The 17,476-nt window shown below is 52.5% G+C and overlaps 1 protein-coding gene across 1 annotated transcript; it reads right to left on the bottom strand.

The window, feature by feature from the left end:
- Positions 1–2,989: 2,989 nt before the first annotated feature.
- On the bottom strand, positions 2,990–15,154 carry ADI1 (acireductone dioxygenase 1). The gene is made up of 4 exons (XM_027113872.1): positions 14,555–15,154; positions 12,432–12,551; positions 5,193–5,372; positions 2,990–4,019 (listed from the first exon to the last, which is right to left on the bottom strand). The coding sequence occupies exons 1-4, from the start codon at positions 14,672–14,674 to the stop codon at positions 3,900–3,902; spliced, it is 540 nt and encodes a 179-aa protein (XP_026969673.1). The 5' UTR covers positions 14,675–15,154; the 3' UTR covers positions 2,990–3,899.
- Positions 15,155–17,476: the final 2,322 nt, after the last annotated feature.

Genomic DNA, 17,476 nt, shown 5'->3' with positions numbered 1-17,476 from the left:
TGGCGTCAGGAGGGGCCCACGAGGGGTCGGTGCCGCAGACCCCAGGGCTGGCTCTCCCTCTGCGCCAGGAAGGGGCCCCCCAGAACCCGACCTGCCGACCCCTGCTCCTGGTCTGCAGCCCCTGAGCTGCGGGAACTCGGGGCCTGTGCTGCGTCCCGCGCTGGTGGCGGGGACGGACGGAGACACAGGGCTCGGCCCGCCGGCTCCGGAGCGGCTGTTCCCCGCGGCAAGGCTTGCGGCAGCCCTCACTTCTGAGCAGCTGCAACCCGCAAAGTAAGCGTGGACCCTGCTCTGATCCGCCTCCAGGGGCTGCTGCCCTCGCCCGCGGGCTGCCGGGGAGGTGTGTTAGAGCCCAGGGAGACGGGCTCCCTCTTCAAGCGATATAGGCCGCGGTTCCTCGCCCTGGCGTGGAGCCCGGGCGGCTCCGCCCCACATCCGGGAACCGCGCGGCTCCTTCCGCACGTGGGAGACGCCCGCCGCCTCTCCTCTGAGCTCCCGACCCAGAACGCCAGCCCCGGGAAGCGTGCGGCGGGAGCTGGGCAGAGACCCACCCCTCCCGGGCAGTGGGCTGCGAGCAGCGAGGCCCCAAACCCGTCTGCACCGAGTTCCCCGGCGGGGCTGACCTGCGGAACTGAGGGTCAGGCACCTGCCCGTCACCCGGATGCACTCCCGCCAGCCCTGCGAGGCCTGAGCTCCAGGGAGCAGCACAGGATCGGGGTCCCCGGTGGGACGAGGCCCATCACCTGGGCTAAGCCTCCTTAGCAGCAGGCGTCAGCCCTCCCCTCAGCACCTGCCCACCAGCCTCCACGTGACCCCCCGCCAGCCGCGGGCACCACCTCCTCCTGTCCTGCTCGCGTGTCTGAGCTCTGGCTCTGCCTGCAGGGTCGGGGGGCTCTGCCTGCAGGGTGGGGGGCTCTGCTCCTGACTTCCGGCCAATCAGCCCGCACCACCACCTGCTGTGGCTGGGCACCGCCCCCGCTCGCGTTCCTACCTCCTTAAAGAGACTGACTCCACCTCCACTCAGGATGACTCCTCCCAAGGAAACTGAAAAGCCGTCTGGGGCTTACCAGCAATTTGGTCCAAACGAACGCTTCCTCGCAGTTCACTAAGGACTGCCACCAGCTTCCGGGTGTGAACGTCTGGTTTTCCTGAGCCTGGTGGGAACCGGAGGGTGGGGGGTGAGAGGCATCCGGTGAGCAGCCCCCGTAAGGGCGTCGGCCGAGTGGCAGGGAAGCCACACTAGACAGACAGGAGGCTGCACCCGGGCTTCGCACATGCGACTGCCTCGTTCTGGCAAGATCGGCATCCGACACTTCCATATTTTAAAGCGCTGCTTTGGTGCAAGAATTCAACCTAGCAGCCGTGTTTTCTCAACCAAAACTTAGGACACGGGACCCGGGGACAAGACACGAGAAACAGGGACCCAGAAAGCAAACCGAGAGAGACGTGGGGTGGCTGCGCCCCAAGCCCCCCGCAGCCCTTCCTGCTTCACCCCGGTTCCAGTCCTGACGAGACCACCACACTCCCTTCTGTTAGAGACCGACTTAGGAGTCTTAATGTTGAGAGTTCAGACGAGTAGCTTACTGTGTTCTTTGTAGACAAATTATCAACTATATATGGACAAAACTAAAAACGTAACCAGTAATCTATAATTTTACTATCCAGAGAAAGCTACTGAGAATATTTTTTGGGGTGTAATGTATGTATATTGTTACCGAAAGGAGACTGTATTTTTTCTCTCAATAGATTATAAATAGCTTACATTTCAAAACGTATACAGTAATATCATTGGTACCTGAGTGAACACAGATGAAAGTAAATATAGGGAAATTCGCTGTAATATACTTACAACTTCTCTGTGGGTGTGGACGGAACGAGTAGATGAGAACTCTTATCTGAAGGGCAGAAACAGCTGAACGCCCGCAGCGCTCTACCTGCTTCTAATTAGCGACAGTCAGTGGAGCACCTGGCCGGGAGGCTATCTGCAGCAGGGGCGGGGGCTGCCCTGCTCGCCCACCACTTTTCCTTCTGGATAAACGTCAGAGACGACGGAGCCACGCCCACTCAGGACACACGGACGAAGCACACAGAGCGGAACACCCTAGGAAGGCAGGAGCCTTAAAGGCTGGATTTCGAGCAGGGAAAGTACCGAGCGGCTAAAACGTCAGTTTGCTACATGTTTAACCTGGATCGAGGCAGGACAAGGTTGGCCGTCTCCTGGCTTGGCCACGCCTGCCTCTGGACGGAAACCACGGCACGGGCCCAAACCCGGCTGTCTCCTCACACGGTCGGGGTGCGCGGCAGACACCCTCAGCAGGAACAAGGGGAAAGCGGGCATTGCTTTAAAGTGCCGACACGTGAACCAGCGTGAAGCTACACCCAAGGGCAATGAATTCACGTTCTGGCTCATCGCATCCCAGCCGCAGCCGGCCTCCAGTAAGTGCTGCATGCCTTCCAAGAGAGGACACGTTTGTAAAATAACACACGTGGAGTCGTGTCTTACTCAACAAGCGGGTGCACCTGGCTCCAGACGGACAGCTCAGCTCGCAGCCGTGTGCTCCTGGGAGACCCCGACGTAGCGTCCTGACGACTGTGAACGCACGAAGGACCGTGCTCTCTAGCGCTGTGCCAGGCCTGCAGGAGGAGCCGCCCTTGCTCCGGGGCGTCCCTGGAGGCCCATCAAGGGAAGAAGGAGGACAGCAGCACGCAAGGCCCTGGGGGGCTGGTGGAGTTATCATCGTGCTGCCAGCGCACACGTTAATCCTGAAATTCAGCATTTCCTCTGTGCCGTGGACACACGCCCCCAAGAACAATGTGGAAGTGATGACCGATCGCTTTTCTTTTTTTTTTTTTAATTTGGCCGCACTGCGCAGCATGTGGGATCTTAGCTCCCAGTTCGATCTTAGACCAGACCAGGAATCGAACCCGTGTCCCCTGCATTGGGAGCGCAGAGTCTTAACCACTGGACCACCAGGGAAGTCCTGACAGATCACTTTTAACATAAAGATTTTTAATCCAGTTTAAAAGAAATACTTAAAGCAAACTGCCCTTCAAATATGAGGTTAATTTAGGGTTTTTCTATGATTATAACGAATTAGGTATAATTGTATCTCAGAATTGTTAACTAAAAAAAAAGGTACAAGTGTTTCTGTTAAAATTCAAAGGCTTGATTGTAAAAGAGATTTACTGTAGGGAGTTTAACCTAGAAATCTCACCTGGAACAAGTAATAACCCAGATAAAATAAAAATTAATTATACACACATACAATCCCACAAAGGATCTAACTGGGGTGATTTTAAGGAACCACATGTACCAGAATATAAGGTAACTCCAAGCCACAAGCATAACGTTAAGGCAGCTACTTTATCGTGAACAAAAACGTGGCATGATCAAGCGAGGGTCCCCCTAACACGCCAGCGCATCCCCCATGGCACCCCCTACCCAGCTTCCCCCGTGTTTTGGGAGAAAAGCGTCTTCTCTCTGCTCACTCCTGTCATCCACTGTCACTCCTTCGCACAGGGCAGGCGTGGCCTCGCCTGGTATCTGCTTAAAGTCCAAGAATCGGGTCCAGGTGGGGCAGCTAAGCGGCTGCGTTTGGGGCGCTGAAACTCACTGGGTCGCAGCTGAAGGCATGAGCTGACACAGGGCCACTGACCACTGATCCTGAATCAGAGAAAATGAGTGGATTTGCCCAGATCTCCACAGGTGCTTCCACGTGCAAACCGGTTCTATAGCTGCTCCCATTAAAACGTATTCTGATCCAACAGTCTCGCAGAGGAAAGCTCACCTAGCCTCAAGTCTACAACACAAAAGCAAAGAGAATACGACTGCTTTTCTGCTGCATCAGGCCTGAGACCTTCACAAGAGGGGCCGGGGTGCGCCAGACCCCAGGGCACTGCTAGGCCGTCTGCGCCAAAAACTCTAGGTACTGCCCGCGGGCCTCGAAGTGGTCAGCCGGCCGGTTGTACGCCGTCCACACTGGGTCTCCCACAAACAGCCGCATGGCCTTCACGTAGTTCTAGAAAACAAGCAAACACAGCAGCAACGGTTAGACCAGCTACGGAGGTTAACGCTCCTTGCTGTTTTATCCCTGGGTCTTAGCACTTTCTTCCATCTTCTGAGAGGCAGCGTCGGTGCCACGGCGAGAAGGCCTCGTGCTCGGGCGGCCAAAGCATCTGCGGCTCCAGCTCAGCGCTGACCCTGCACTCTCTCGGGAAACACCCCAGCCGTGAGCGCTGACCCCGCCTGGGCGTGTGCCCCTCCTCCCCTCCTGCTTCCTTTGGTACCGGTTTCCCACGAATTAGAAGGGAGGGCAGCCTGCGTCACAGTAGAAACGTGCACATCTGTCCATCCAGGGTTCACTTTCAGCAATTTATCCCTCAGGTACACTCACATAAGTACAAAATGACGAATGTGTGAGGTTACTTATTACGGCACCGTTTACAACAGCAAAAAACTGGAAACAGTTGGCGTACCCATCTTTAGGGGTCAGCCGTCAATGGGCTAAATCAGGGTATGTCCCACAGTGGACACCAGGCAGCTGTAAACAGGAATGAGGCCCTTTACATCCTGAAACGAAACGATCCCAAAGCACGACGAGCAGAAAGAAGGAAAATGCAGCCCCGCCTGCGGCAGTCGGCTGCCTCCCGAGGAAAAGGGAAAGGATACTGGCTCACGGTCGCCTGATATGGGCGACAGCGCGCTAAGGAGATTTTTAAGGACATACAGTGGTTACTTTCAGGGAGAGATACTGGGCGCTGGGAACAGGGGTGACAAGGCGACCCTTCTTCACACACCGCCTCATAATCCTGAGTTCTAAACCTAGTGCGTTCAGTTCCCAGCCAAAAATCGTGCTTCAATCTCAGATTCGTCCGAATCACACCCAGAGACCCTCAGAGCCGCCCTATTCCCGCTTCTGTGGCCGGTCTCGGTGGCTCTAGTGCACGACTGTTAAGGCCCAACTGAAATGCTCTTAAAATGACGAGGGAGCAGTGACCCTGAGACCCGTACAAAGCCGGACCCCTGGACGGATGCCTCCCGCTGACCTGCGTGCACGGGCCCGGGTGGGCGGGGGGCTCTGTGGCGCCGGCCACTCGCTCAGAGGTAGGTAGCATCCTCGCCTCACGCCACAAGGCTGAGTGTCCACGTCCGTGCACAGACCAGGCCCCAGCAGAGAAGACGAAAGGCCCACCTTCTCGTCCAGCGTGAAGCGGTGGTATATCCCGGCGGGGAGAGTGATCATGTCTCCTTTCTCCATGAAGATCCGGATCCACCTGTCCTCTTTATCCCTCACGTCGAAGTACCCACTGCCGTCCAGGATGTAGCGGATCTCATCATCCAGGTGTAAATGCTCCTCATAAAACATCTTAATCTAGAGCAGGAGGGGTTCTCGTGAGCCCTGAACACCAGGACTGAGCTGCCAGACACGTGCTCCACAGATAGGAAATATCATCCTACGTACGAGGGGGCAGGAGCTACAATGCTTTGTGGAGCCGACCGGTGGACTAGCGGGAAAGGAAAGAAGGAACACACGGCGCTTACCGCGTGCCGGGCAACGCTCTCAGTGCTTTATATGAATAACTCACTCAGGTGCTCTCTGCAGATGGACAGATGAGGGATGTGGCTCAGAGAGGCTAGGTCGCCAGCCCAACATCACACAGCCTGGGTGTGTAGAGCCTAGACTCCCACGCAGACATCCTGGCTCCTGCAGCACACACGGCAGGCACGCTGATCGCACGCACACACACATCACGTGATCACACACCCCATCATGCTGATCACACACGCACACACACATCACGTGATCACACACCCCATCATGCTGATCACACACGCACACACACATCACGCGATCCCTCGCACACACCATCACGAGATCAAATGCACACAGCAGTCGCGTTGATCACACGGGCAGATCAGAAGCCACGTGTGCATCTGAGGAAGACAGTCACTGTCTCAACAAACACTTTCCACCTGTCCAAATGTACTTTTGTGTTTTTCAGATCTTTATCCCTCTAACGTTCATAATAAAAATATTCAAATACGAACAAAAGTTGAAAGCATCCTACAGTAAACGCCCATCTTGCCCTGTTATGATCTCCCATCTCTCCCCCTCCTGCGCAGGAGTTTTAAAGCTTTCCTTGAATAACGTCGGCACGTTTCTGGAAAATCCACAGATGTTTGGAAAATCACCACTGACAGTGAGAGCACAGCACATGAACGCCTCCCTGTCAACCCCGTGGGCCGGTGAGGCTGTGAGGACGGGCCCCCCGCCGCTCGGGGCCCAGAGCCCCCGGAAGATCAGCACAACTGAGCATACGCTGACCCCGCACCCCTTATGGGGTTCACCCTGAAGAGACGCCCTGGCGACACACAGTGTGCACACGTCACTCCCTGCCGTACTGGCCGTAAGACACTGGGAACAATTCACAGGCCCAAGCAGAGCGGGAGAATACACAGCGGACGGGAGTCACCATCACGACAACCAGAGACCAGCAGCACAGCGGGGTCAGCGGTACGGTGTGGAGGAGGCGGGGACACGGATCTGCCCTGTTGCGTAATTTTGGCTTTAGAACCTAGTTATGTTTTACACAGACATAAATAAAATGAAAACAGGCTTGGGGGCGGTGGCGGGGGGCCATACGTCTGAAATCAAGAGAGACGCTCATGACCAAAGAAGGAAGAGAAAACTCATCTAAGTACCTTCTGAACACATTACTTTGACTACATCCTCAGTCTGAGACAGGACCACAAACAAGCCTGGAACTCCAGGGACCGGTCTGCTGTTCGTAACAGCGTGGCTGCAGCTGCCACCCCGGAAGCACGGGGTGTGTAGAAGGGCCGGCGGGACTGGAGCCGGGTTCTTGCTGTGGGAGGACAGAGACCTGAGCCTCTCTCTACAGACTGAGGAGTCGTCCCAGGAGTGTGACTGGACTCAGAGGCATCAGTGTGAACCAAAGATTGCTCTCACACGGACATGCACACACACGGACACACAGGGACACACACACACACACACACAGACACACGGGGACACACACGGACACACACACACGGACACACACGGACTAACACGGGGACGGACACACACACGGACACACACACACAAGCGGACACACACATATACACACGGATACATATATATACACATGGGCACACACATGCACAGACACACGCACACACAGACACACACACAGACACACGAACATACACATGGATACACACAGATGGACACAAACGCACAGACACACACACATACGTACACGGACACACACATATACACACACGGACACGCACACACACACATGGACATACACACAGACACAATACACACACGGACACACAAGTACACATACACACACGGACACACACACTCTCTCTCTCTCTCTCTCTCTCTCTCCCCTCCCTCATCCAGTTGGCAGAAGGACCTGGGCACTGACCCCAGAGTAGCAATGAGGGCACCAAGCGCCCTGTCTGGGTTTCTAAGTCCCCGGAAGAACAGCCGATTCCAGGGCCGGGTCAGGGGAAAAGCCTGGAACACGCTGACCCAGACAGCACGGAGGTGCTGATGAGCATGAGGGGACGCGTCAGGAGGGCAGGGGCCACTGACAGGGGTGCCCACTTGCCGAGTCTGGAACAATCTGAACATCAAAGTGGATCGTGGCAGGAATGGACTACAGAGCATTAAATAAGACTCCATAAGCCCGTGTGGATGTACATCAACAGCAGAGAACGGAGAGGCCAGCTCAGTACAGGAGGATGACGGCTAGAAGGGCACCGTTTTCACCCTGACACTGACACTGTTTCAGGCAGGAACCATCAAGATTTACTAAAATCACCAAGTCAAAGTTTGATAGAAAACACGATATTCACAGTCGAAAAGTAACTCTCCACAAATTTCTTATTCGTTACACAGGGGAAAAAATGGTCACTTCACAACGCAGAAACTTGATGGGCACCAGCCTAACCAAGTTCAGCATCACCGGTGACACAACCCTCTGACAGCACGTGCCTCCCGACAGGGTACCCTGGGCAGACACAACACCACTTCTGTAGAATTCCTGCCAAAAACGCACAACCTGAGTCTAACCACGAGGAAACCTAAGGCAAACACGAGATAATCAGATAATAAAGAAGTTTGTTTTACAAGAACAAGAGAGATAAGCCTGTATTAGGAACAGGGTTTTATTTCAGGAGAGAAGCTATTCTACAAGATGGTAATGATGAAAATAATCTAACTACTAGCATTTACAATATATGAGCCCCTTCTGTGGAAGATGGGAAGTCTAAAATTCCAAGTAAGAAAACACCATTTAAATCTCGGAGGATCTCATGACTCAGTAGGGCACTTGGTGAAAACTTTCGTCATTCTGTAAGGTGTTATAATATTTGTGCTCTGAGTGACAAGAATAATTTGATATAGAACAAAGTAAGGAGATAAAAAACACAAAACACATCTATTTTAAACAATTTTGGTGTCGCTGCACCACTTTCATTCTTAGGTCAACGTGTTAAGTGTTGGTTCACCTACTTAAATTTTCTTTTTCAGGAACACACACAGAAGACATCCAAGCTAATGGAAGGGAGCCTTCCTGGCGGGTTCAGCAGAAAGAGCCTGAGACCAGGGGGAGGACCTGGGTTCTGGGCCTGGCTTTATCAACATGACCATGGGAAGCGGTCCACACCCCCTCCAGGTGTCCAATGATAAGACTAAGAGGCTAAAGCTCAGTGAGCCGTTTATTTTCCTCATAGCGTCACAGTTCATAGCTCAGCTCGATGAAAGAAAAAGTCTTGGGACCAACACAACTGCCAGCTTTTTTTTTTTTTTTGCGGTACGCGGGCCTCTCACTGTTGTGGCCCCTCCCGTTGCGGGGCACAGGCTCCAGACGCGCAGGCTCAGCGGCCATGGCTCACGGGCCCAGCCGCTCCGCGGCATGTGGGATCTTCCCGGACCGGGGCACGAACCCGTGTCCCCTGCATCGGCAGGTGGACCCCCAACCACTGCGCCACCAGGAAGTCCCTACACAGCTGCCAACTTTTGTCAAGAAAGAAAAATTCTAAGACAACTATTATTGTCGCTATTGTTTCATAACGGAGTCACCTTATTCCTGAGAAAGCAAAGATAACAATTCCAAAAACAAGGCAGTCATTTAACTTATTAAAAACTCTGCACATCTGTTTTCTCATTTTGCCAAGGATCAGTGAGTTTCTTTATTAACGGGCACCTGGGAATTACCATAAAACTAACAGCTTAAAACAATGCTGACTTCACTTCCATATGAGATGGGGTAACAGAAACTGGATTTCCCCTCCCACCTCCAACAGTCAAAACAAACACAATATAAGAAATAATGGTCTGCAAAACACCAGACACCAGGAAAGGGAAGAAAGTGACCCGTGAGGCAGAAACAAGAGAGGGGAACCCTACTCCTGCTCTAGTTCAAACCTTGAGAGAGTTCTCAGGCGGTGGTGCAGGGAGCGGGGGACCCAGGCAGGGCACCCTGAGCTGAAGAGCAGAGCTGAGCATCTGGGGAGACCAAGGGAGCTAGTATGCAAGACGGGAGTACCCAAGGAGAGAACTTCACAGAGAAAATCCCAAAGACCCGCCGAGGATCTCCCTCCAGTTTTCTTCTGAGAGCGCATCAGAATGGGCCTAGGAAGACTACCTGAGGCTGGGAGAGAACCACTCGGATTCTTCAGGATTGAAAGGAGCAGCTCCTGGCACTGACACCGATCCAGGAACAGTGCCTCTCCTACCAGTCAGACTGGGAAAACCTCACTGTTCACGGGGCTTTGTGTGGTGTACACAAAGGAACTGTGCTTCCTTAGTGGGGAATAATTAGCTACAGGTTGGTCTACCTAACAAGTCTTAAAGGAAAGACCCAAAAGGATCAAATTGTTTCCAATAAGCTTACATGCATTCCAGAACAAAACTCAAGAATATTTATACTGATACAACAATATCCAGCACCCAAGGGAACAAAATCACAGTGTCTGGCATCCAATCAAAAATTACCAAACACACAAAGAAGTGAGAAAACATGACCTTTAACCAGAAGATAAATCAATCAACCAAGACCAACTCAGACTTGAGTTTCCAAATGGAAACAGGGACTCATGCAACAGAGTAAGGAGCATCAGAAATGCTAACTATACGGTAATTAAAGAGTATTTTTAAATAGGATTTAAACCTCTTCACAATATAATTTACTACTTAAAAATGAAAACAGGGCTTCCCTGGTGGCACAGTGGTTGAGAGTCCGCCTGCCGATGCAGGGGACATGGGTTCGAGCCCTGGTCTGGGAGGATCCCACATGCCGCGGAGCAACTAGGCCCGTGAGCCACAACTACCGAGCCTGCGCATCTGGAGCCTGTGCCCCACAATAAGAGAGGCCGCGACAGTGAAAGGCCTGCGCACCGCGATGAAGAGTGGCCCCCCACTCGCCGCAACTAGAGAAAGCCCTCGCACAGAACTGAAGACCCAACACAGCCAAAAATAAATTAATTAATTAATAAAAAATAAAAAAATAAAATAAATAAAACCCTAAGGCAATCACTAAAACATTTTTTTAAATGATAAGCTAAGAGGAAAGAAAACAGAATCACACAAAATGCTCAATTAAAATCAGACAAGGAAGAAAAAGAGGAGTACATTTTTTAAATAATAAAGAACAAGTATAATAAATTAAAAGTTACAAATATGGTATGTATCAATCCAACCACATCAATAATCAATTTAATGCGAATGGTCTAAATCCATCAATTAAAAGACAGAGACTGTCAGAATAGATTAAAAGCAAAAAACAAACAAACAAAAAACCCTCTAACTATATGCTGTCTACGGGAAATCCACTATCAATATAAATACACAAATAGGTTAAAAGTGAAGATCTGGAGAAAGAAACACCACGTTAACACTAACCAAAAGAAGGCTCAAGGAGCTACATTACTTTCAGACAAAGCAGACTTCAGTACAAGAACCTCACAAGGGATAAAGGTGTATACTACGTAATGACAAAAGGGTCAAATCTCCAGGAGGACATAACAGTCTTAAACAAGTATGCCTCTAACCACAGTAAGGATACAGTTGAACTGAACAGCACCATCAATCAACTGGAAATAACTGACATTCACAGAATACTTCAACCAACAACAGTAGAACACACATTCTTCTCAAGCTCACATGGCGCCTTCACCAAGATGGACTATATTCTGGCCCATAAAACAAGACTTCACATATTTACAAGGACTCAAATCATACAAAACACACTCTCTCACTACAATGGAGCTAAATCAGAAACTAACAGAAGACAAATCTCTGGAAAAGTCCCCAAATAACTGGAAACTAACATATGTCAAGAAACCTATATAGTTCAAAGAAGAAATCAAAAAGGAAGTTAATTCAGAGATATCCTAAATTGAATGAAAATGAAAATACCAAACAAAATTTGTGTGATGCCACTCAAGCAGCACACAGGGGAACATTTACAGAACTAAACACCTATATTAAAAAAGAAGACGGGCTTCCCTGGTGGCGCAGTGGTTGAGAGTCCGCCTGCCAATGCAGGGGACACGGGTTCGTGCCCCGGTCCGGGAAGATCCCACATGCCGCAGACCAGGTGGGCCCGTGAGCCATGGCCGCTGAGCCTGCGTGTCCGGAGCCTGTGCTCTGCAACGGGAGAGGCCACAACTGTGAGAGGCCTGCGTACCGCAAAAAAAAAAAAAGAAGGAAGGCTTCACGTCAATGACCTCAGCATCCACTTTAAAAAATTAGAAAAAGAAGAGCAATTAAACCCAAGGTGAGTAGAAGAAGGCAAATAAAGACAAGAGCAGAATTCAACATAATAGAGAACAGAAAAACAATATTGAAAAATCAATGAAACCAAAAGCTGTTTGGTAAGATCAACAAAACTGATAAACTTCTAGCGGAACTTGGGCAAAGGAGAGAAGGGACACAAATTACCAATATCAGGAATGAAGGAGACAGCACTACAGATTCTACAGATATTGTGAGGATAATAAGGGAATAGTCTGAATAACTTCATGCCAATGAATCTGACAACTCAGATGGAATGGACAAATGCCTTGAAGGACACAAACTACTTAAGATTATTCAAGAAACAGATATTCTGGATAGCCCTGTATCTGGTAAAAAAATTGAATTCGTAGCTAAAAACCTTCCTACAAAGAAAGCTCCAGTCCCATGACTTCACTGGTTAATCTGCCAAACACTTAAGGAAAAATTAAACCCATTCTACACATACTCTTCCAAAAAACTTAAAAGGAGGGAGTATTTTGCAGCCTATTCTATGAGGCCAGCATTACTCTGATATAAAACCAAAATGAAGACATTAAAAAGGAAAGAGAAGCTTGTGTTTATTAGTAGCAAATATAATGATTCCCCTTTTCAAATACTTTAGCGCTCCCTCACCTTTTCTTCGTAATTTGGGAGTCTGTCTTTGCATATGGTTATGATGTCCATCCAGGAGTAGTTCCTCTCCTTTCGGATCTTCTCTAATTCCGGATCATTCTCGTATTTGTCGGCATCCAGCTAAGAGTTTAAAACACAAACAGGAGGCCACATGAGTGCATCGAGACATTCTCTCTCTGGATCTCCAATATTATACTCCAAATTTATCATCCAGTCCTTTGTCCATACTAAACCAACCTTTCTCCCCCTCCTTTCCCTATTTCTTTTAATGGTTTTCCCACTCTCCATAACAGCTAAAAACTATGCAGTTGTGTTTAATTCCCACCTCCCTTCTCCGCAACGGTCCTGCCTGGGGGATTCCAGTCCCACCGTCAGGAGCCCAGGGGAAGCTCTCATCGTCTCAAGCCTGTCCACACCGCCATGCCCTGTTCCTCTGCCACCAATCCGCTCTGCAAGTCTAACTGATCTCTCGATAGCATCTCTTTGGTTACGTTGCTTCCCTGGGCCAAAACACCTGAAGCTGTCAGAGCCTACAAATAAACGGCAAATTCCTTAGACAGAGACAAGAGGCCTTCTACCACCTGGCCCGGGCTGCCTTTTCTACTCCTCTGTCCCTATTCCCTGTTTTTAAAACACCTACGAATTTCTAAACCAAATGCGATTATGGGCTGCTCTTCAAAAACACCTGATGCTTCACAGCCCCACACCCCTGCTCCTGACACCTTCCTACGCCTGGAACGGCCTTTCCCTGTTTCCACTTATCACAATCCCATCAACTGTTTAACGTCCAATTTTTTTTTTTTTTTTTTGCGGTACGCGGGTCTCTCACTGTTGTGGCCTCTCCCGTTGCGGAGCACAGGCTCCAGACGCGCAGGCTCAGCGGCCATGGCTCACGGGCCCAGCCGCTCTGCAGCATGTGGGATCCTCCCGGACCCGGGCACGAACCCGTGTCCCCTGCATCGGCAGGCGGACTCTCAACCACTGCGCCACCAGGGAAGCCCTAACGTCCAATTTTAAGGTCATCTTCTTCATGAACCACACCCCTTGGGCCCCAGACACCATTACTATGAACTCCTCCTTAAAACTACTGGTAAAGAATTTCACACATTTTGCCTTATGTTGCAATAAAATGCGCATGGTATCCCAACTACTGAACAGCAAACTCAGAATACCTCAAAGTACTAGTCGGCGATACGTTAGCTGCTGAAAGACGACTCCCCAAATGAGCAGATCCACACAGTATGCACTAGTGCACCATCCACCTTCAAACCCTGAGCGCGTGAGCGCTTCCTACCGCCCTGCGGCGGCACTAACAGAACAGGCAAAAAGGCTCCCCCTGCTGTCGCTGCTCAAGCGCGGTGATTATTAAGAAAGGTACGAAAATACAGAGTAAACGAAGTTTAATTTCGACAGCCCTTTGCCTCACCATCCAGAGCACAACGAGAAGGCAGGAGAAACTGGGTTTGATCTCCTGGAAAACCGCAAAGGTGACTTTTACAGCGTCTTACTGTATCCTTTGGGTACATTCAGAAGTTGGCCACCGTCTCACACCTGCTCTTAAACTGTCACATGTACCGCGAAACCCGAAGTGCAGGGATTTGCAGTAAAACTATTTTCTTCTCAGAACACACGCGATACTGCCCTGAAGACACCGCCTTCCAGGAGGTCGTGGGGGGCGCCCCGGCCCCTCCCCCGGAGACCCGCACTCGCCGCGGGCCCTGCAGGGACCCCAAGCCCTCCCGCCCCTCCCGTCCCGCCTTCAACCCGGACGGCCGACGACCCCGCCGGCACCGGACCCTCCGCCACGTTCCGACCGCTCACACACTGCCCCCGCCTCGCCCTGGGCGCCGACACCCCCAACCCCCAACGCCCACCCCCCCAACCCCCCAACCCCGCTACTGAGCCTGCGCAGTGCGCACCACGGCCTGGACGCCGACCCCCGGCCCCGCCGCCAGGCATGCGCAGGGCGCAGGGCGCACGGGGTCCCATCATGGCGGCGACCCCGTTCCCGGGGGCGCGGGGCGCGCGGGAACTCGGGGATGAGCGGAGGGCTCGCCCGCCCGCGACCCCGCCCCAGAGCCCCCGCCCCGCAAGACCCTGACCGCGCCCCCGGTCCCGCGTACCTTCCAGTAAAGGACCCCGAGCCCGCGCAGCTGCTCCAGGCTGACCGGGCGCGCGGGCTCCCCGCGGTGGGGCCGCCGCGGGTCGTCGGCCGACTTGTCCATGTACCAGGCCTGCACCATGGCCGGGCCCGGGGGCAGCGTCGCCGCCTGACCCCGGACCTGCTCGGGCCGGTCTGAGCCAGGGACCTGCACCCGGGACCCGCGCGGGCTGCCCCTCCCCCGACCCCTCCCCCGGGAGCCGCCGGGAGGGAGGGAGGGAGGGAAGGAAGGAAGGAGGGAGGGCGGCGCGGGAAAGGAAAGCCGGCGGGACGCGCTCCGAAGGCCCGGGCCGAGGGCTTCCTTCCCGCGGGCCGGCGGATGGGCTCCGAGCGCGAGGCAGGTGTCCCCCGAGGGCTGTCTGCCGGCTCGGCTCAGGCCCGGTGACCACCCGGAGCCGAACCTGAGCGGGGCCAACCGCCCACTCGTGGCTGTCAGCTCCTCGTGCAGGAGGCCGAGTGTGGCCAGGCCTGCGTGAACTCAGTCGTCCGGGGGAGGGGCTGCTTGGCCGGCACTGTGTTCCCGCTGCACGGGCTCGGGTAAAATTAAAAGCCCTCGAGCACCGCGCACATGCGTCGCGGGGTGAGGGCTACAGTCTCCTTGAACGTCCAGACGCCATCTTGTGAAGCAATTTATACCGTGATTAAATAGTTTGTATTTTACAGCGAAGAAAGCAAATGCCAAAAAAAAGAGTGATTTTTGTTAAGCCCGTGCCGCTGAGATGGGGCACAGCTGTGGCTTGAAGCCAGATCAAGTCACCACAGAGGACCCCCGGCACCATTCAGGGTGGGATATTGTACTCTCCGTCCCCCCATGTTTACAGTATCAGCAGTCTGCAATACCACCCTATAATTTTAAATTGCTTCCTTTTTCCCTTTTTCATCTCATCTCCTTTCCCTATATAATGTCATGTCCTAGAATAAAATACAAGCTTCCCAATCCTTGAATTTCTAATCAGTTTAGCTGACAAGGGGGGAAAAATCCAGCTGCTCAATCAGCCTAGGTTTATCTCTTCAGATCGATCAATCAAAGAGATCAGCTTATCTCAGCCATTCACCTCAGTGTCTCTAACAGGGAATCAAGTAACTAGAACACGTGTGGGACTCAGGCTGGACCGCTCTCAGACAGCACATCCCCAAAGCAGACAGCTGACTCTAGAACCTCCAGAAATACTGTGTGAAGAGCACACTTTTATTTCAATTCGGTTCCGTTGCACCCTGACTGCAAACAAAGGATGCAACGTGTGGGCACGTGTGTGCCCACATCCTTCTTAGAGAGCCTGCCTCTCCAGCGCCTCACTTGACAATTACTGCTCATCCTTCAGGGTTCCACGTGAGACATCACTGCCCACTTTTTTTCTGCCCCTCACTGCTCTCTCCTTCCCTCCTCACCCTTCTCACCACTCCCTCAGGTTCCCAGATCCAACCACAGCCTCTGTTCTCATCAGCCAGTTCATCACAGCCGCCACTCCCTGTTCCTTCAGCCCGCTCCTTACCCCGCCCCGCCAGTTGTGGCTCCTCTCCGCATGCCCACAACATTGTGGAGTGTCCCAGGGCTAATAAGTACCGCAAAACTAACGTGGCCAAACCGAACTCGAGTCCCGCACATCCAAACATGCCTCTCTCTATCCTTTGCCAACTCCGTAAACAGCAGCTCCAACCACCCAGTGCCTTGATCCAAAAGCCTCGGGGTTTTCCTATTTCCTCTCCCTCACCCTCAACATCCAGTCCTACCTACAGCGAATCCTGTGGATTTGAGCTTCCAAACACACCACAAATCCCCTCACATCCCTGCGTCCCCCTCCTCCTGCCTGTCGTCTTGCCTGATGGAGCTGCTGACAACTGGAATCGACCGCCTGCTTCCATCTCTGCCCCACTGCAGTCCGTCCTATGCAGAGCGTATATTTAACAACACAAACCAGGGTCTTCCCTGGTGGCGCAGTGGTTGGGAGTCCGCCTGCCGACGCAGGGGACACGGGTTCGTGCCCCGGTCCGGAAAGATCCCACATGCCGCGGAGCGGCTGGGCCCGTGAGCCATGGCCGCTGAGCCTGCGCGTCCGGAGCCTGTGCTCCGCAACGGGAGAGGCCACAATAGTGAGAGGCCCGCGTACCGCAAAAAAAAAAAAAAAAAAAGGCGAACGAGCATAATTCCCCAGTCCCTGTGAGCATGCTTCACGAACTGATTTCCTTCAAAGAGTGAAAAAGAAGGAAAAATAAATAAAAACTAACTTTAAAAAAAAAAAACACACAAACCAGATCATGTCACTGCTCGACTTTAACCCTCCTTGCTAACTCTGCCCTGGCTCCACGGCCCGTGTGGCTGGCGCCTGACCACCTCTCCCCCTTGTTCTCTGCCCTCTGCCTGCCCGGGCCTCCACCTGCATCTCCCGCCCCTCCTCGCTGCCAGGGCTTTGACATGCAGTTGTCCCCTTCCTTCTTTGCTCTTCCTTTCTCCAAGCACTTTTCTCCTGCGTACTTCCATTTTTCAGCGTAAATATCCTTTTTTTTTTTTTTTTTAATTTTTTTGGCCTTATGGTGCAGCTTGTGGGATTTTAGTTCCCCGACCAGGGATCAAACCCGTGCCCCCTGCATTGGAAGCACATAGTCTTAACCACTGGACCGCCAGGGAAGTCCTGTCGGTTGTTTTCTTAAAAGACAGGCTCGGGACTTCCGTGGTGGTGCAGTGGTTAAGAATCTGCCTGCCTATGCAAGGGACACGGGCTGGATCCCTGGTCTGGGAAGATCCCACATGCCGCGGAGCAACTAAGCCCGTGTGCCACGACTACTGAGCCCACACACCACAACTACTAAAGCCCGTGCACCTAGAGCCCGTGCTCCGCAACAAGAGAAGCCACCGCAGTGAGAAGCCCGCGCACCGCAACGAAGA

This window comes from Aethalodelphis obliquidens, unplaced genomic scaffold (assembly GCF_003676395.1).
Source record: "Aethalodelphis obliquidens isolate GAN/ISIS:26980383/991018 unplaced genomic scaffold, ASM367639v1 scaffold12, whole genome shotgun sequence".
NCBI classification, from domain to species: Eukaryota; Metazoa; Chordata; class Mammalia; order Artiodactyla; family Delphinidae; genus Aethalodelphis; species Aethalodelphis obliquidens.
Note: the sequence above shows the minus strand (reverse complement) of the source record. Positions and strands in the feature narration are given on the sequence as shown.